Consider the following 22,116-nt stretch of genomic DNA (forward strand, 5'->3'; position numbering starts at 1 on the left):
CGACTCGCGGCATTAAGCGCTCAAGAAGGATACCAAAGCAAAACGCGGAAGGAATATAATAGATCATAAATCCATAAAATTCCCCATAACGAGACGACGTATTCTATCCGCGCGAAAACCTTTTATCCCAAACCGTAAGTCGGTTATAAAGGAGCGCATGTTTCGATCGCAGCTGATGAATGAATGTATTTTCAGAGAAGCCAAGTTCGATCTTGAAAAATGACCAACCGTGATTTTTTTATTTATTTAATGTTTTTTGAAATAGAAATTACATCGGTTTAGGTTTTGGCTCGAAGATTCTTCGGAAGTGATCGATTAAGAAAATCGAGTGCTGTTTCACTTTGGAGCGTTTCAACTGAATCCTCCTCGCAGAACGTGACAACTTACAAACGTTTTGCGTGGAATACAGCTCGTTCTATCAAGATGCAGGAAACAATCGCTCGTCTGCGAAGAAAGCGCCGCCAGAAGAATTCGAGGGAGGATCGCGTCAGCGTGGCGAGCGTAAATTCTCATTTCTGTTGCGAACGCGAACGTCCGTTTCTTTGCTTGCAGGCTGATGCGAAAATAAAACAGCGACACGTATGCATACACTGGGTTGACGCAGGGATGATTCCACCTCGGACATCTTGCGCGAAAGATGTTGCTTCGAGGAGGGTTTTGAAACTCTCGTTGCGCTTGAAAAATTACTTCCTCGAAATTTGTAAACACGGAATAATGAAAGGCAAACAAGCGCTTTGTTTGTACTACTGGAAATGAAATTAACGGAGTTTTGTGGCACGCTTTCGATCCACTTCGGTCGACGAAATTTTACGAACAACCACAACGAGTTACAAAATCAAACATATAATATTTTTCTTTGATGGAATGGTTAAATAGAATTCCCGTTTTTTGATTGATAAAATATTTGGAATTTATTTGCTCAGTTTTTGACTGTTATTGTTTTTTAAAGAAAGGAATACTGTTTGATTGTGAAAGCAATAATGAAGGAAAATGTATATTTGTTTAGTATAGTCTACAATAAGTTGGTTAGAAACAAAAGAATTTAGTTACAGATTAATAATTGAACCCGTATAATTACAAGTCATGGAATTGTATTGAAACATCCTTGTGGAATATATTTTCAGAAATTTCTTGAGTAATTTTATCAGAATCATACCTGCTATTGCTGTCAACCCGTGTTAGATGTACAGGGTGTGAACGAAATCGAGAATACTTGTTTAAATTTACTAAAATGTTTATCACATTCCGAACAATGAAAATAAAAATAATCGTATCCTTAATATATAAAGAAATAGATTACTCTCTTCCATATTTCTAAAAATAATATTTGGTAATAAATATGGATATACGATAACTAATTACATTTATTAAAATTCAGCGAACCGTTTCCATAAAAAAAAAGGAAAAAAAAAAGAAATGTCACCTCTGACATAACAACAGAATTCAAACCATAATGAAATACGGGATATTCGATGTACCTCGAAATTCTAGAAAAACTGAAGCTTATTTTCAGTTTAAAAATACGAAAAAGAAAAGATTTAATTCATGTTTGATAGCAGTTTGAAATCCGAGCAATCACCGCGAAAGTCAAGTAAAAAAATTGTAAACTATTATAAAATACATTTTTACGGTTTGAATATTGCATTCTTTTGCATCGTTCACAAATTCAGCGTTTTTTCGTCAATAAATAAATTACACAGTTGAATTTGTTAAAGCAAGCGTGAATAACAATTTTTATTACGAATAGCCATCGAGAAATCCTTCATATGTATTTTTTTTTTTTTATTAATATCGTGGACCAAATCTTTCCTGAAATGTCATATGAAATCTATTTTATTTATAAAATTGCTCTTAATTTAGAATACTTGATGCAAAATTCAGTAGAAAATTGATGTAACAACTATAGCTGCAAATGTAATTCTCGTTTTTCATTACCACCCTGTGCAAATAAGCGTTTCGTTATACGTATACCCATCGTATACACAGACACGGCACACATAGTTCAAGCGCATGCGCAATAACAAATTAAAAAACGTGAAGTCACATCGCATGACACAGACCTTTATCCCATCGAGTTAGTGCGGTGATACGAAGCTTAATGGTGCAGTAAAGAAAAAATAATAATACAAACACGTGTCCTTTCGTCGCGAATCGCAAGAAATAATTTTCTTTTACATATCCGCGTTACGTTAAAAACAGCGCGCTTTACGAGTACGCGTCGCGAGGAAAGCGTAGCGCGTTTTTGTACCATGAACCAATGCAAATTTCCTCGATGATAAAAAGCGTTGCATGATTTATTCGGCAGATCGATAAACACGGCGAAACAAAAAGCTGTTACATAATCCTCGAAAACCGATTCTCTCTCGCGTACAGATGAGACGAAAGATTGCTAGCGAGACGTTCTCGAATCGGTGAATAATTTATTTGGAAGCCAAAAGTGATTTTGAGTCTCACTTGCTGGCGTATCGTGTACTCGATGACACGAATTCGTCTTATCGCAAGGCCAAGTATCTTGGTTCGTGATAATGACACGTTCAGAAATTCTAAACAAAAGAGGAAAATATCTGTGAAGCTGTACACACTCTTCAAAATTTATTTACGTACAACAAACGTTTGAAAAATAACGTTAATTCATCTATGTATTTCAATACTCTATTTTATTAATTAATCGTAAATTCTCAATTTAAAAATTTAAATTGAATTATAAATCATAGTGTTAGGTTCTAAAGACGACTCAAAATCGAAAGGTGAAACGCAGTAAATACAGACTGATTTGAGAAGAAATAAAAATTTAAACTTCTACGCATCTTTCTCTCGGAGTTGTCAAACCTCTTTGTTCGCCTGTCTCGAAGAAGATGTATCGCGAACAGAGATACTTTGTATGAATAAAACGAACCCACGTCACCGAGTATGTACACAATTCAAAAGACTCGTGTGCGATCGATGGTCCCGGCGTTGAACACGAGACGGTTCGGGTACTCGTGTGTAAAGAAACGTGATAAATTGTAAATAAATAAACATGCAAAAGAGTAAAAATTGAAATAAATCTAAAGCCTTTACATACCATCTTCTTTACACAAATCAACTGAAATATATTAGGTACATTTTATAATCGTCCAACACAAGGAACACTGATTGTATTTACAAATGTGGGTTCGAAGAAAAAAAAAAAGTAAAAATAAATAAACGAAGACACGATCGTCTTAGAAAAACGGCGCTGGTGAAGGAAAAGAATCGGGGATCGCGCGAATCTTTGGCAGCAGATGCGAGAAATACATAATGTGTCGCGAAATTCGTGAACCAGTGTGCCGAAGAAATTTGTTGACAATCTTTTGATGTCTCGATTTCCAAAAGTTTACCACGAAACGATCTCTAAGAGAATTTTAATATTCGGTAGAAATTTATCTCCTTTGCACGCGTTTCCTACTAAAATTTGTATCGTTTCTTTTTTCTTTCTCTTAATACGATCAATTATGTCTCCAATGGCGTATACATTTTCTAGCAGTTTGATCTAGTCAAGCACGCGACTTGAACGTTTCTATTTACGCATTGCAGGCATTGCGTTAGATGGCGAATTAGCAGAAATTAATTTTGCGACGAGCGTAAAAAACGTCGGCGAACAAAATCCTTGAGGCAGAACGATCAGGCAACCAAGGATATTACGTCGATAAATCAAGAACAATATACAATTTTCATAATGTACGGTTCTTATGCGGAGACTTGAGAGAATAATAAAAAGCGAAGGAACTGAAACGTGAATCCACAATAACGAATCGTAATTACAAAAAGAAAAGTACACCTCCATAGATTCACACATACACATTTGCATTCGGTGAATTATGTACACGAGTACTATTAAAAAATGATTCAAATCGTGTCGATCGCGCGACTCAAAACTCAACTATATTTTTCCTCTCGTACAGCGAATGCGGAAAGCGATTTGCATAACAAGAACGATCGATGTGTCGAAGTTCCGAAAGCGAGAGCTATGAGAGAATTTTAGTTTTAAATGAAAATAAAAAGGTGGAACGTTAAGCATCGGGAATCGATTGATCAATTTCGACATCTCCCTCTCGATCAGATTGTACAGAAAATATAAATAAACAAAATGCTATGATATAACTATGCATACACCGAACTTTCAAATACTCAACATTCCAAATTGTACGAGGTGCGGTGTAATTCGAAGCATAATTGAAGAGGGGTATGATTAGGAGCAAGATATTAGAATTAAGATAAAGAATTATTGCGTGATATCCTTCTAAGCATTTTGGTAAAATTTTGTAGAATAAAATGTTTGGACGGATACAAAGGAATAATAATTCATGTCCAAGAAGCTAATATTGGGAAATATTATATACTAACATTATATAATATTAACATTATATAAATCTCTATAAGTGAGATGTTGTTTTAGTGAAATTTCAGATTGAACACGAATAAAGGGATAGCGAATAAGTAATCAACTTATAACTGAATATATAAATTATTCATTATAATTATCTCTTTGCACAAGATATTTAAAAAATAAGCATCGCGAGGAAGTAAACAAAATAAATACATTTAATTTAATCACAATGGGACTTCCGCTTATTTTCGAAGAATTAAACGCGTCATCTTCGATTGTACTTCGAAAATCGCACAACAGCTTGTATAAATCCAATAAAACTCATGGCAAACTCAAACTCAAACGGCAAACGCAACGAAAATTACTGCTCATTAGAAGAAGCAACCGTCGTAAGCGGGGAAACGCGATACAATTTGTTTAAAAACACGAAATAATAATCGTACCCAACGTGAAAATAGTCGAAAACCCAACAGAAGCGAGATATCGATCGTGTTCGAAAACGAGGGGAAACGAAAAGAGTAATATGCAAAAGCTTCCAAGCGTAATTCGAACTGCATCAACACACGAATAGTTACGAGCAACAATCATGTATATTAATATCTGGTTATTTAACGGCACATTGAAAACACAGAGCAGAAGTCGCATTCTCTGCTTGCATCCATCCACTGCCAAATTCTCTGCATAACTTCGCTAGGGTACTCGAGGTCCCACGATTGCGTGTGAACCAACGGGGATTTCGTTTACCCTGATTCGATTAACGTTTTTAACGGAATTCGTAGGATTTATTGCTATTCACTCTCTCTCACACACACACACTCTCTCTCTTTCTCTCTCTGTCTCTCGCTCGCTCTTGCTTCTAACGTTAATCTGTGAATTAACGTGCCAGCAAGTAGCTACCGTCGAATCAATATTGTATGATTTATGGCATCCCAACTCAGCGATAAGTAACCTGCGGACCGTTTTTAAAATGCTGTCAGAGAATTTATAGGCGTATTTCAGAATTTATTACGGAGAGGCAATTTTTAACGAACTTGGATTCGCGAACTTCTTACTTGCCATATTTAATTCTGTTGGAAGTTTCATTCCACGTACATTAATTTATTGTTAAAATAGAATAAGTAAAATGAAGAGCATTATTACTTGTATTATATTAATTTTTCTGTTATCTATCTCTTATTAAAAATAAGTCCTGTTATACTGTTCAAGAATTTAAATGTTTGTTGTTTATCCTGCTCTTCAGTTGGATAGTTTCTTAACATGGTTGCAATTAAAATAAGGATGATATAAAGACAATTTTATTTTAAACGATTTTATGTGGAGAAAATAATTTGATCTTCTCAATAAATAGGATTCTACTTTGTTTAATGGACGTTCAATTCCAGGTTCAATATTTCTGGTCCTGTTTTAATTTTAAATGTTCACATACCCTTTTAAATTATACAGGCTTCATATTATTTTTCCTTTGGCGAAACGAACCTGGAAACTGTTCGACAATTTCTTTCACGGGGATTATACATTCAATATTTAAAATGTCCCCATACTAACTCGGTATTTTGGATGAGCTCAGAAAACGTGGACTACGATACTGTATCGCGCACATTCTTTACTTTTATTTTTAACCGCCGTGAAAGTTTCAATTGCATGCTGAAATTTAAAACAATTTTAATTAAAGCACTTGAAATTTTTCAAACTATGTTAATATTGAGATTAAAAATATGCCTGTAAACTTGCTGACATCATTCCAAAGCCACTCAACGTAGTACGTACGATATATCGCGTAATCTCGGTAAAACATTATTGAATTGTGTGCAAAATGAAAAAAAATATTTCATTAAATATGTATTCTTTGAATATTTCGCAAGCTTAAATTTTCATATCAATTATTTATTCTTCTATCTCAATTAGATTAATATTTTAATAGTACTCTAATACTTCAACGTTTCTGGAGTTATAAAGTATTACTGCAAAATTTTAGCCATTGATGACTTCTAACACACTATTGATAGAATCGAACTTCACAAACGATTACAAATTGCAAATTACAAATCGTTAACAAACGATTGAAACAGCACATAATATTGAATCACCTTCCTCATTTCAAAATTAAAAAATCAAGGAATAAATTTACATTTCATTGATTAAATGTCAATAATCTAAACATCAACAGTGTTCTTCACTGGTTCAATTAATTTCTCGTCACACGTGTTTGTTGATAGCTGATAGTTTTGAATGGCAGTCACACTAGTTGTTCAAGATAGCAACGGACAGACGTGGTCACGTCAAAACATTCTCCGCGTGTATGCGTGACGTTTCTTGACGGTGACCGTCCGGTTTGTTAATCGATAACGCGAGCGATCGTTCGGATAGAAATTCTGTAAAAGAGTACTTCGATAACCCTTTGACCATCTGGTTTGTGACAATGCAAATGGCACGCAACGAAAGTCAATGTTTATTTTTAAGTGTCAACTATTACGATTTTTTAGTATTTTTATTGCTAATAAAATGAGGTACCTTTATATATTTGCACTGTATCACTTCAGTACTTTTTTTTTTTCATTCTGTTAATAATTTTCACATTTAGGCTTATCTAAACAAATATTCGTTTTGTCTGGTAGATTTTGTTTATGCTAGGTGATTCTGTGTGTAAAAATACATCGCAACAATAGAATCAAATATTTTTGCACAATTGTTCGTTTATGAGATAATTGATTCGGAAGTTCACTGGATGTTTATGTCTGGTTTATACTATTCCTACTAATCTTGGGATTTATAAATATTAAGGGTGGCATAATTTTATTTGTTTATTGTCAATTTTACTTTCTAGATTAGTTTCGACCAGATAAAGTAAATAATATCATAACGTGGTCATTATTTAGAGAGTCGAGAGTATTGGAACACCAAATCAAGTAGAAAAAGCGAATAATGGTCAGACGGGTCAGACGAGTTCTACTCACTGCGAACTATCAACTAGCCTGATTATACCACTCGTTCCAAAACTACACATATATAACTCTACATAGCTTGTACTCTTTTTCCTCAACATAGTTTATCTCGTATCAGTAATTTAAAAAATATTAATATATTAACAATAAAATATTAACAATCATTGAAAACATTCAACGCGATTAATCAATACATCATCACGTATTCCGTAACTTCTTTAGTTGAATCGTAATCCCGGCAACTTTCTCAGTCAAAATTTTGCAGTAAACTAAGTTTCGACCGCTCCAGAAACGAGTGAACGTTTAAAGCGGGTTCTCGACCGTGACGTTTCGAACGATAAAGGAAACAAAGGTCACGAGTCGCTGACTGAAACGATCCCAAACGCTATAACAGCAAAGAACGAAAATCGCAACCTGTCGGCCTCGATAAAGACGATCGAGTAACATCGTAAGCAACTAGACACATCAACAACCAACGGCTAGTAGCTACTGCCACTGAACTCGGGCAAAGAGTCGCGAAAGCTTACCTTTCCCAGAGGCGTGGAGGGTTGTCCGGCAGGGGCTGGATCCTTTATATAGATATTCCAGGTCGCCACACTGTTGATGGCTTTGTCGGCGGCGTAACATCTCCAGAGGCACTGTATCAACATGGCAGCAGCCGGTATCTGTCGATTGAAATGCTTCTGACGTTGCTTTTGTTGGACCTTCAACGCGAAACCGGAGCCCAATATACCCTGAAACGAAGATTTATTCGTCCTTAAAGGTGGTCCTCTACTCCGAAACGCTCCAAACTCTTCTCGTACGTTTCTCTCAACCTTTATTAACTATACTTCTTTGAGCCATGCACGTTCATTTATGCACACATCATCAGTAAACTTGTAATACTTTTATAATACTCTCTTTTCTCAACAGATTCTAGGCAATTTTCATCATTCTTTTGCACCTGAAGTACTTAACATAAATTTTTGAAATTTGGTACATTTGCTTATAGATGTTTGTAGGAGATTTTGTTGAGTTATCAATTCTCCTGCTCAATTTTTATCGAAGTTACAAACAATATTCTACGTCACATCAAACGTCCATGTCTTAAAAAGTTGAAAGTGATTTTAGCGAAAAAAAGTATTTTAAGAGTTAGTTTCTATCAGGATTCTGGTAGATATACGAATTATACTCACAGCTGGAAGTGCGAAAAAGGATATTGCGAATACGCTGAAACACGAAGCGACTATTTTTCCCATCCACGTTTGTGGGACAGTGTCACCGTATCCGATCGTGGTCACGGTGATCTGAGCAATACAAAAAAGAAAACCCTCTTATAGCACAATAAAATAAATAGCATTATAGGTAATTGTTTGTAGAATTAATTTCACAAGCAATATAGTAAAACGAATAAATACGTCTTATTTATATAGAAGTAATAAATGTGTATTCAGAATGTACCGAGAAAAGTGAAAAAAATATGAAAGTAAATACTGGTGGTAAGAAAGTAACGCTGCGAGCATGTTTCGAAGTAAACTTCTACGTAACTTTATATTTCCGCTAACAGGGCACTTAGGATGATGTACTGTTCAAATAATAAAAAGAGACTAGAAGAGCTTCGTCATGCTGTCTGAAGTATCTTAAAATTGCTGCAATTGAAGTTATTTGTCCAACTCGCATCTTATAAGTAATCGAAATAAATGTTAGAAATATGTTTTCATAAAAAAAAAAAAAAATGATGATAGGAATCAGCAACAATGAATACTACAATATTATTTGGTTTAAGTAGTCTACGTAATCATGTAATACACGATTCCCTCTGAAAGTATTAATAAACTGTCTATTTTACAATCGGTGCAGTAGTAACAAAAACATAGGACAGAAGTACCCCGAAATTCCAAAATTCGAATCGACGTCATACGATATTTTAATGCATTCGCTAGCCGCAAGCGGCGTAATCGAAGCTAAATGAAAACACAACGTTACCGAAACTGAAATTCGATGGCGTTCATCATCGCTTTGAATCGAATCAACCCGGTTGTTTTGAAATTCAACTGAAAACGTCTCGATTGTGCAATTTTCACTCGTCAAAATCAAACAACAATCAAACGGTCGCAATCCACGGGACGACATTAACACAACCGCATTTAAATCCACACTCATTCGTGCCCGCTTTAATCGATCGCGCATTCATCGTCACTGAAACTCCAAATACAGGCATATTTTCCGAATGATTAGCGTCCACCGCTTAATAAACATTTGCGACCGGCACCGCGCATACAATTAAGCCCGTACACTACGTTCAACGAAACCCGTTCCAGAGTAACGAGCGAAATCGGTGGACTGAATTAATTATTCACGCTAATAGAAACCGAACGAGCTGGACGCTTATTAGACCGAGATATGTACATACATACGAATGCATTCTGCTTATTTAATCGAATCTTTCGTGCTGGTAATTTTTACACGTTCGTAGAAAGAATTTAATTTTACAAAATTTTCATTTGGGTATATTTTCGCGTCGTCCAAAGTAAATTGAATGCAAATTGCCAATTTGTTTAATGTCCTTTGAACAATCCTTTGTCCTGAGTAATAGCCCGCTAATCTTTGGAATGTATTCCAAAGAAACTTCATATTCAAATTTTATGTTCTCATCTCAAGATCTTATTTAAATAAATTCGATCGATGGTTAAAGATGGTTACCTTTGTATTAACCCTCTTGTATATTTTTCCTTTTTTCAGCCATACATCCAAAACTTCGAAAAATGTCAAGAAATGATTCAAGTACATTTTAAAGGTAATTAAATTCTACAAAAAAATAATTTTGTAACCCTTTACAATGATATAACATACGTTAGTACGCTGGGTTGAAATTTTTCTTCTGCATCGAGAATCAGTAATAACTATTTCTCAACACTGTTCTGTCCATTTCTAGAATAATATTCATTTTCTATCGAAATATCATAAATAAAATCTCTGTATCTTAAACACCGCTTACATGTTTATTAAAAAATCTTTTTAAAAGTAGCACAGTAAGCTTAAAAGGGTTAAGAATCACTGGTCTACGCTGTCGCGAGTTAAGCTTGAAATTCGCATGAACGAGCGAAAAGCACGCCTATTAGCGGCTGCGGGGAGTCCTCGGTGATGGATAAAAACGCATTTATCGCCGCGCAGCATAGTGGATGCATCGTTTCGCAGATAATTCCTGCACTCGTCATTTACACGGCCGGATGAAATCGACGATGAATGAAAAATGCATTCACGAGTGCGCGCCATCGATGGATGAAAAAGAAAAAAAAAGAAGCGTGACGAAGGAAAACAGTACATGAAAGTGGGGTAAATGAGCATCAAGATTTATCGATAGGGAGCAACCGATTGAAGGATGCTTTCCACGTATTCTACCGCAACGAAAATATTTCTCCCCTTGAAAGGCAATTTCGAACGATGTCAACGATCACTCGTCCAGTTCGTAACGAGTACGTTGAATATTGTTATTATTAAAAGTTTCTTAAAAGCGGACGAAAAGATACAAAGGGAGGGAGGGATGAAGTAGTTTTTAGGTCCAAAAGATTCACAGAATTATAGTAAAATATTTTTCAAGGGAAAATTTAAAAATAAAGCCATGTGGATATAAAATTGATATTTCTATATTTCTCACGGCTTTTGAAAATTGTAGGTGGCAATATTGGAAATATTAACATTTTTTAACGGCAGTAATTAAAGGACTCTGATGCACAGATGGCAGTTGTTAAAAGATCATATTCTGTGAAATGGAGAAACCGTGTAATTACACAAAATTATTAATAACGATCTACATGATGAACACTTACTAAGATAATGAAGGAGAAATAAAAGCACTATGTGAAATTATAGAAGCATCTAATTATGATACAACATAATACAAGACCACATAAAGAAATTAAAAGAAGCGACAAATAACAAGCATTTAGGAATAATTATATTTACCACTCCCCACCACAGTGCGTCGGCGTAGCTGGAAAAGTCTGTTTTTCCATCGGGCCCGACAGCATCTTTTTCGGCAAGGTACACGAAGTAACTGCTGAAAATAAGACCTAGGAACCCGATGTATAACGTCGTGATCAGCTCCTGAAAGTTACGAAGGAGAATCATTTAATACAGTTCTTCTTTGCACCATTATTATATTATAATCCGATTAAATCTCTATATAAAAAAGTATAAAAGAAAAGAAAAGTATTTATAGAAGTTTAGAGAAGTTTATAGAAGTTAAGAATAAAGAAATTTAAAGAAATTAAATTTATAAAATATAGTTTCGAATATTTATAATTTCGTCAACAAACTGATATTCTGTTCCGTTTTATTTCCATTTTTCTTTTATTTTACGTTTGGATAAATTAATATAATTAAGTAACTGACAAATTACAGGAATTTTGTGTTATTCGTTGGTTTATATTGTTTTCCGAACAGAATGCTAGGATATCGATTTACATGGTATCCCGAGGAACTAATTTTCCTTGTAAATCGGGGGACAGATCTATTTTTCTGTAATTTCATTCGGCGACAACTGAAAATGCATCGCAGAAAGCTGCGGCCAATTTACGTGGACGATCGAAGTTCGTTTGCCGCTGGGATTGAAAATCAAGCTATTCGCAGACCAACGAACTTCGTATCGAATAATTTTCCGATAGTAAACGTTCATGAAGCACCGATGAAAGATTTCTTTTAAAGTAGGTGGGACACACTGTCGTTCCATTAATCAACATTTGAAATTACTGGGTATTGCTTGGGTATCGTTGCGACATTCTCTTTTATTTTGTAGCACGGTGTATCCATTGATGATATTCTCACGGAAATACAACGATAAATATACAAATTCCTATTTTTAGTAGATTAAATTCCATGGTGTATAGAACACCAATCTTTTCATAATAAAAATTGTATGCAAACGACAAATAAATTTTAATTGTCAATACTGGATGAACATCGTTACATTCACCCTATAAATAAACAAACAATGCTTATAAGCAAAGAGGTACTGTATCGAATTTGTATATAAAGTAAGAATTAATTTATTATTCACCGACATACCTGACGATGAATGAAAACGACAGAACCGAGAAGTCGCCACGTGCCACCTTGTCGATCGACGTGGAGCATTCGTAGTATTTGCAAAAATCGGATGCCCCTTATGGCGGATGTGGCAAACACCTGACCGTTGCTTCCCACCGACAAAACCACCATAGATGCGACCACCACGATTAAATCTGACGACAGTAAAATTTCTCTTTAATTACACTAATAATAAAGAAAAAGACAAATTTGCTTTTGTGAAAAAGGATTTAGAAGTGAATACTTTTAATTTAAAATATTGGAGTTAATTTTATTAAGTATACAAATCACCCGTAATTTTTATTAAATGCTTATGTAAAAAATGTAACATCATGAAGATATGGAAAATGGTTTTTATTTTTAATGTAATAAATAAATATTTATACCTTTTCCCTTTTCCCTATTTTTCTATTTGTTTCATAGTATGTTCCTGTTTCAATTTGGTAAAGATCAGATTTAGTCAACTTGTATTCTTTGGTTAGATGTTTGGTTTGGTAAGTTACTATCACTTTCCCCATTTTTTTTAAGGTTTTCATTGATACGAGACCTGAGCCAAATGGCTTGCTTACGCCGCGCGCTGTATAATAACCGGTTGATGCGTGGCCGATGACATTTCACTGCGTGACGTCCCACAAACTTGAATATTGCATGGGAATGGATCGCGTGGAATTGGCCCTACCAATAAACACGCGATGCCTGATCCGATTAATACCCGGCTCGATGTTACAATTTACTCGGCCGTAAAGAACACTCGCGAATCACGTCGCGTTACCGCAATCGTTTCTAATCTAACGAGCCTCGATGAAGCGATCTTACCTATCCTTTCACGCGGATTAATTACGCGCTCTCTGGCGAAAAACGTGATCGATACGGAGTCAACATAAAGCGACTCGAGGAATTACGGAACCGTTCCACGGAAGTGTTAGAAATTATGCGACGGAGAATAACATCTATGTTTCTCTATAAAAGCACGATACGAAGTTACGAACCCTTTTGGTTCTTCGTTATCGTGCCTTCGCACTCGAGAGGAATTGATGACGAGACACCTAGTTTGACAGAATTTTATTTATAGTGTCATAATCATTAAAAAATTATTAGTGATAAGTAGATCAAAGAAACTTTATCTTAGCTGGTAGTAAAAGTGATTAAATCTAATAAATGGTAACATTTGTCAAAAGAAGCTTTATCCAAGGTTACAGTATAAGACGTGAACTTGTAGAAAAATTGTATTTCTGTAATATACATTCTTTTTGAACGAGTCCACATTCATTATCATTGGATGTTCCATGGAAGAGTAACATTTTATAAAAAAATGGGACATTGCATCAATACGAGATATATTCCATCTACTGTCAAATCGGAGCTAGATGACGAATGGCGTGGTGCTGTACATCAGCCTTTGCTGTCGAAAATTTAATATTTATAGATGATAAAATGTCGAAATACATCAAAATTCCACTAGAGTTTTGTAAAAATAAAGTGAAATCGTTTCCTCGACTATTGCCAACATTAAATAAAGTCATTGCCTCTCTATCGATTCAATTCATTTATTTTAATTTTCCCACTCTATCAACAAAAATTGGCTGAATCATAAAATGTACAATTCTAAATGACACTCACAGGATATTTTATTTTTTATACGAAAATTCATACGAAATTTAGACAACGAAAAGTATAGTTGGAAAGGCAAACATCCAGGAAGATAATAATAATTAAATGTTTGTTTATCCCAGCTTGAAAATATTCGACTGGCAACGAGAAACATGGCAGAGATGTAACGGGTATCGATACACGCGATAATTGATGGGCGCAGCACGGCTCGAAACAATTTTGACTAGATGGAAGTTTTGACCGGAGGTCGAGTCGGCTTGCGACACAAAGAGGCTACATTCCCGATCCAATTCTGGGCCACGACAACTGGACAATGCGCATATTGGATTAGCTCGAGCATTGCGTGATTGAAGTGGTCTCGGTACGCATTAGGGGGACGCACTCACCTATGATACAAATCGGCTTCCGTATGAATCGCAGTCTGCCGCAACAACCCATATACTTCGATCTGCAGCCTGCGCTCCATAACCTCACCATGTATTCCACACCGAAGAATACCACCAAACATATTTCCTGGAAATGGATAAAAATTCATTCGGTGAATCATAGGCTCTCACAGTTATATTATACGTGCTTATTTCTTTAAACATCGAATAATACTTTTCTCGTTAATATTAGGCACAGAAATTAATTCCATACCTTTCTAAAATGAACTAAACATAACAAGATCATTTATTTATAAGGAAAAAACATATTCTAAGAAAGCGTATATAATTGTAAAATCAAATGTCGAAGAAATCTGTGTGTTTTATTACTATGGAGATTGATACTTTAATGTGATATTGAGTAAATATTTCTGTTCTGAATGGAGTTATAAGTAATTAAATATGGAGACAGAGAATTAATTTCTACACCTTAATTAATTCCCGTTTTTTTTTGTCTTTAATTTATTTATAAACCTGTACTCCATTCTGGAGTGTTCGTGACTATGTTTCGGTACTATACTGTCATACACCACGCAAATATAATATTTCTATATTATGAAAGATACAAGAACTATGTTAAACCTAAAGTTAAATATTTGTATTCAATCCTATATAAAATATAAATTGCTTAACAGATGAGTTATTTTATTAATTTAAAGGAAGTATGAATAAAATGTACACAATATCGTGCGTGTTCTCTGAAAACATGACGTTCGATTCTCAATATCATTGTACAATATCAAATATTCACTTTAAATTTTATACAGCAATTATTCAGGTATAATATGTTCTCTATACGAAAATTTCACGCAACCAAATATTTCCAATTAAAGTATGAAAAACGTATAGAATTCATACACCTCCTGAATTAATTCAATTAAAATTTTTTCACAGCGGTGAAATAAAAAACCGAAGTTGTCCGTACTTGTTAACCAATCGAAATAAAGGATGTTAAAGGACGCGAAATATGAAACGAAATGGCAAATGATAAATGGCAGTTAAAAGAGTGGATACGAGAGGAATTCTATGAATAAAATTCCAGTTAAACAGGTTTGGAGAACAATTATACCTATAAAGATAAAACGACGTGCGCGTCGAAACCGCGATGCTTAGACACAGCTAAATGAACAAATCAATACGCGAATTGTGGACAGGAGAAATGTAAAAATAATTGCCTTGGTGAACCGGCAATCGTAATAGCAAGGAGGGCATTTCCGTGATGACGTTCTATGCTAGCCCAGTCATTAATTCCTCGTTCCTAAAATAAATATGCAACGAGTGCTACGGTATATAGAGATGTTATATCGATTGTACGACCTTTATTTTAACGCCACGACGTTGTGGAAAAATGGGAACATCGATGACAGAATCGTAATGCTTGGGAATCTCGTGATATTTTATCAGGATTTCAGACTCGTTTCGGAAAGGTCAATATCACACGCGAATTATGCCACTGTCGGCGAATTAAAACTAATGACTGGTCAGAGCACTTACAAACGCTGGGTAATGCGACAATTATTCTAATCTTCTATTGTTGTTTACAATGTATATAATTAGAATACTGTCATAGCAGTAATCAAGTATTTTCTATTCAAGTGTCTAGTTGTTTTTATTTTCATCCTAAGCGACCTTAAATATCTTCATCTTTTGAAAATGAATTCTCTCATCTGTTATATTACACTAGTACCTACCAATGTTTTCTTATATTTTAAATCGCATACAATTGGCACTGTGCTAATAGAAAGAAACACAAGTACTAGCAAATGAATACAATTTCTTTATAACCTAATCTTCTGTGATTAATTCAACTCCTATTTGACGACCTATAAATACCTAAATCACCCCTCTTTCATCTATTCCTCGAACCACGTATTTTCTAATAATTATTATTACGACAAGGGGTTTCGCTGACCGAAAGAAATTAAGCAGAAATGTTTTCTGGAAAAAGGAACTGTTAGGTGGACTGTCTCACGACGCTATTTTTAGGACGTCACGTGGCAGAAAGTCGGAAGCCAGGGGCAGCCTGTCATTAGGGCGAAAACGCCAAGTTGTCAAACCTCGTAATATGCGCGTAAAAAGCTTTCCACGGTGTGTACCCGAGGTACATAAGGAGAATCTACGAACCTCCTGACAATGGACGAGGACAAGCATACACGGAACACCCCTCGAGTAGGGGCTGGCACGTGGGGGCGGTTGCCAGTCCCTCCACGGTACCCCAAACTTCTATATTCTTTATTCCCTGACATTTGCATAATGGCTTGGGCAACCAAGTGACGGTTTCGTGTCGCTAGGAATCTCGTAAGCGAGGCGGAATTCCAAATGCTTGGAAACCTTCGTGAGCAAATTGTCGTGTGATCTTGTCTCATTCTGGTTAAACTGTCGTCAAAGATTAATTGCAAACGTCGAGTTGAACGTCGATTGTCAGATTCTTTGTTATAAATCCTACTCACAGGAGTAAAGGCAAGATTTACGTTTGGTTTATCGAAACGCTGCATTTGAATGTTTATAGTAACATGCGGCTTTTAGTATTATTTGAAATAAAATAATACCTGCAGCATTGAAGATTCTATCATTTCAATTCTATTAAGAATTTCAAAAAATCTTTTGTATTGACACCTTTCATGTATTATTCTTCTATTTTTGGTTTCCGTAATTTACATACTGTAACTTAATTATCATTTGGTAATTCCATTCAGTTTATACGAAAAGCTGTAACATAACTTCAAGCACCAACGTATACCTTAAATTCTAATCAGAAGTGTCTTTACTATATGACACGTGATACAATGTAATTACGATGTTTTTATCACATGAATTTAAATATTATAGGACAAACATTGTTCTAGATATTATCCAGTGTCCTTCAAGAATAAAATATGACTGAAGACAGTGTGAAAGTGATATAAAATAATTGACTTTAAAATATCATGCGCACATACGTTATCATGAAATCAGGAAGGTTTACCTTGTTCTTTCAGACCATACACTTCATTATTCTATTCTTGCACACAAGCCTGCATCATTTATCAACTTAGAGAAGTACCTGTAATGATCGTTTCGCGTGTTTTGCAAAATCGTGTTACCCATCTGCAAAATATTTATCTTCGCCAACACGGGAAACAAGAGAAACATTATTGACCAGTATATTCTTTGGTCAAGCTTAAAAAAGCATTTCTGTATTTATATTCAATCCTTCGCTTACAGAATTTTTCATTTGACCTATACTCTTTATAAAAAAAATCTATTCTTTTGTTAAACCATTGTTACTTTCTCTGAGTGATAGATAATATTGTTTAATAATTATTATAGCCAAATAGCATATACTTTTTCAAAACAACTAAATAAAATTTCATAAAAAAAAAGACAAAAATAGGAAAAGTAATATGGAACTCAAAAACATATATATATATATATATATATTGAATTGTAATATTCAATCGGTGTGTTACGATTTTATTTTTAATTTCCCATCGACCAATGACTTCATACGGACGTATTCGCGGCCATAGTTCCATTATTTTTTAAATTATTCGACAGGTCTGTTTCAAATTTATTACGTTCAGGATATTATTATTATCCAGTTCAATTTTACCATTATTAATATAAAATTCAATATATATATATATATAATTCAATATATAATATATATAATAATATATAATTATATATAATATATATATTAATAATAATATATTAATATATATATATATAAAAGACAAAAATAGGAAAAGTAATATGGAACTCAAAAACGTATATATATATTGAATTATATATATATTGAATTTTATATTAATAATGGTAAAGTTGAACTGGATAATAATAATATGCTGAACGTAATAAATTCGAAACAGACCTGTCGAATAATTTAGAAAATAATGGAACTATGGCCGCGAATACGTCCGTATAAAGTCATTGGTCGATGGGAAATTAAAAATAAAATCGTAACACACCGATTGAATATTACAATTCAACTCGCACGAGAACAATCAAAAATTAAACATCGAGCCGTGGTACATAAAACTCCCATTGTCCGCGTTATTTGATTACATTCGACTGCCGACGATGGAAAACACATTTTCGGGGAAAAAATCGTTACATTTGGTCATTCCAGTATTCGAAGAATTTAATAACTGCAGTCGGTCCGTTCGCATAAAAGTTTCCATCGCTGTTCTTTACGTAAAATTTCTCATTCCGCTTCGGGAATGTACAAACAACTTTTCATCTCCGATTTCGTTAAATTCCGTTCTCGTCGAATTTCCTTGAACGTTCTCAAACGCTTGATTCGATCAGGTATTCCTTTAAAAATTACGCAAACGAAAGCTTTCCGTTTGCACGATTATTACGCTCGTTTGGTAATTCGATTCGAGAAAACGCGCGAAGGAACAGAATTTCCTAAGTATCTGAACTCGTTCGAGTAACTGTTTTCTTGGCAAGGTTACAAAAAGGGGGAGCAATAATTTACCAATTTGGATAATAAAATTTTGTCTGTATAATCAGTTGATCAAATGTCAGGAAAATGATTTGTTTTTAAACAAATTCATAGACGTGTTAATTCTTCCATTGAGGTCCTCTTCGGGAAACCGCTTTTGATCAAAGCTTTTGATCAAAATTACAGAGATAAATAATTAAATACCTAAGTTAGATAATTAAATACCTAGGTTAGATAATTAAATACCTAGGTAGAACTTACCATCCAGAACAGGGTTTCGTTCGCGAAGTTACTGTACTGGTCTATGGTTGACAGAACACTAAATATGAGGCACACCAATACCACCATGAACCTGAAAAACAAGAGGTCTGTGTCAGCATATATTTTTAATAAACATAATTAAGTTGTTAATGCAGTATCCGTTAAAAACGCGATGCGTAATATTCAGGCTTCGTCTAAATACCAAGTATCTCATTTTCGCCAGACAATTAATACAATTTTATTTTATGAACTTCTAAGACGATTTAATGCAACAAGTGGAAACGTCGTTCATAAACTGCTCTCAACAAGGACTGAATTGGTTAGTCATCCCTTAATTTCACACAAGGAATCGTCCTTTGTTGAATTCAATTCGTTAAATGATATTCTTTGTACATTTCTGTAAACACATACAAATTTCAATGTACATTTTGATCTGTGCGTGCTAAATATATGTTGAAGAAAAATTTAAGAAAAATGTATTTCTATAATTATCTCAAGGTATATGTCGCATTATTATACTGATATTAACAATTAAGGTATGGAGTACATAGTATAGAATCCAGGTCACTAGGAAGACTATACAAATCGAATTGAAGGCCTGATAACAGGGCGATGGTAAAGTCTTGACTGAAAAGGTAAACATTTCAATTAATGAAGCTGTTTTCTTAAGAAGACTGTTCGTCTCTATTTCAACCGAAGCAAATGGGCATTACACGCGTTGTCACTGTTTCTGTTGTCATCGTAGTACCAGATACATTCAGAATTTAAGGTTTCTCGTTTAACATGTCCTTCTATTTTTATTTGCATAATATATTTATCGTTTTAACAGTTCTCCAGTCCTCAACAAAAGAAAAATATTTTCGCCCCCTAAGCTCAGGTATCCGCCATCGAAGAAACAGAACGTATCGAATAATTTAAGCAATTTTACCCGAGCACAGTGTTTGTAACGTTTCTTATTCGATAGGAGTCATTTGGCGACATTCAAGCAACCTACGGAAAGGGTCTGAAACGTTCGAGGCCACAGAATTTGATCGCCACCCCCGTTTTCTGGCGAATCATCGTCGTTGGATATTCATGAAACGCTCGAACGCGTTACTTTCGTCGCGGTGCTCGTTATCGGGCGACTGGCGATCGGGTCACGGGGAGAGATACTTATTTATAAACACAGGGAGTACGCATGCATTACGTATAGATTTTCAACCGTTTTATCATCGGGACATTTAGAGGCGACGCCGGCGCTCCTAACTAGGGCGTCAGCGACACGTGCTTCCGAGTCTTGCAATTCACGCGGTCCCCTGGCGAAAAGACACGGCCGACAACGCGTTTATTTTTAGAGAAAAAGCTTTTCCCCGTCGCGAGCCGCGATACGCTGTTTTGTCGCGACCGCCGCTTGCCTCCAGCCGACTCGCGTGTGCAAGCTTTCGCACAATAGCGCGAAGCCGGCTCTCGGAGCACGGAATAATATAAAACCAGGTTCAATTGTCCGCGACAGGTGGATTCTGTTCGTAATGAGACCTGAAGTGGATTGTAAACGCGTTCGATTGCAATTAGCGAGCACCGTTAATATAATCCACGAGTTACATTATGCAGTTGAGAGTCAAAATAAAAAAAAAAAACATCGTAACAAGGTACAAGTTAAAAGCTTTTATCAGTACCAATAAATCAATGCTGAACATTCATTGATACATTTATTTCATTAATACGATTAAGTGAATAATTAATTGAAAATGCATATACTGAACTTAGACAATTTTTAACATTTATTTATTTGATGAGTACTAATGAAAGCTTTTGGTTTCTTTTGGTTGTATAAATGCTTGGACTGTGGATGTTTCACATGTACAGATAAAAAATTAAAATTTACGGTGTCTTCATACATTTTCCTACATTTCCACTTTTCATACATTTATAAATTTAAAACGGTTCTTTAGGAGTCATAATGGATTCAACAGATTCATTAATATTTTTGAGACTGTTCTGGTTAACTCCTCAACCTTCTGATAATTCATAACGCACTGTCTGAGGTTATTTTAGTGGAGTAATGTACCTTCCAAGAAATTTTGTATTGGATCATATTTGTGCAAGATTTGTAGACTAATCCAATCTACTTTCAGTCGCTTAATTCACCCTTGAATCTCTTTAAATGTCTCAGTCGAGTAAGATTAATCATAACACCAAATAATGTACATCTTTACTCTAAACGAATCGATCTGATCCCAATATAACAACCCATTTCATAATTCTAAACTTCCTTATAAATCTAGCTTCCAATAACCGCAGAATTAACCACCAACGACTATTTTTATTATCCCAGTGCGTTAAACCACGGAACAGAACTTTCCAGGATGGATTAACTTCGCAATCGCGTAATTAATCGTGTCCCAAAGTTGGGCAAACATATACAGTCCGTTGTGTACATTGAGATAACTCTACTCCGCAGGATACGAGTCTCCCTCTAAATTACAGTAATTAACATGACGTTTAACCTTTCGGTTTGCTATGCGCATACCTATTTGGCGAGCATACAATTCGCTCGGATTCTAAAGACGTTCAGTGACACGACACCGTCGTTATTCATCCAAACAGAAAGCTCTCAAGTGAATGAGACGAGATGCTTTTGATTTTTGCGGTGAAATCGGTCTTAATAATCAGCAACGTTAAAGGTATTATTACAATAAGGAAGCTTCATCGGGGAAGCTGTTGCTTTCAAATAATTTATACTGTGAATGAGGACTTCATTCATATTTGCTTTGTTATCTTAGAATATGTTTTACCATAAAAAGCATCGCGTGAAAGAATTATTTTTACAAATTCTTCATCTCTATTAACTCTATCATTTCTATGAATATAATTTCGTGTTATCGTTCAATTTTTTTTAATCATGAGATCATGTTTGGGGAGGATTATTACACGTGTATGTATAAAATATACATAGGAAATGTAATAAATATATAAAATATATATATATAATATAAATTAATATATAATATAATATAATATAATATAATATAATATAATATAATATAATATAAT

At 34.8% G+C, this 22,116-nt stretch overlaps 1 protein-coding gene across 6 annotated transcripts in view; it reads right to left on the reverse strand.

The window, feature by feature from the left end:
* Positions 1-22,116, reverse strand: part of LOC128884537 (potassium voltage-gated channel subfamily KQT member 1) — a 91,578-nt gene that overhangs the window by 39,390 nt on the left and 30,072 nt on the right. For 4 of the 6 annotated variants that reach the window (XM_054137972.1, XM_054137975.1, XM_054137971.1 and 1 more), the window contains exons 3-9: positions 19,084-19,174; positions 14,355-14,481; positions 12,337-12,512; positions 11,236-11,376; positions 8,466-8,576; positions 7,818-8,024; positions 3,065-3,085 (exon numbers count right to left, since the gene is read on the reverse strand). In XM_054137972.1, the coding sequence (XP_053993947.1) occupies positions 3,065-3,085; positions 7,818-8,024; positions 8,466-8,576; positions 11,236-11,376; positions 12,337-12,512; positions 14,355-14,481; positions 19,084-19,174 (874 nt within the window). The remainder of the gene's footprint in view (positions 1-3,064; positions 3,086-7,817; positions 8,025-8,465; positions 8,577-11,235; positions 11,377-12,336; positions 12,513-14,354; positions 14,482-19,083; positions 19,175-22,116) is intronic. The other 2 variants (XM_054137973.1, XM_054137977.1) reach the window with 1 other exon arrangement.

Source organism: Hylaeus volcanicus, chromosome 1 (assembly GCF_026283585.1).
Source record: "Hylaeus volcanicus isolate JK05 chromosome 1, UHH_iyHylVolc1.0_haploid, whole genome shotgun sequence".
In the NCBI taxonomy this organism is placed as follows: Eukaryota; Metazoa; Arthropoda; class Insecta; order Hymenoptera; family Colletidae; genus Hylaeus; species Hylaeus volcanicus.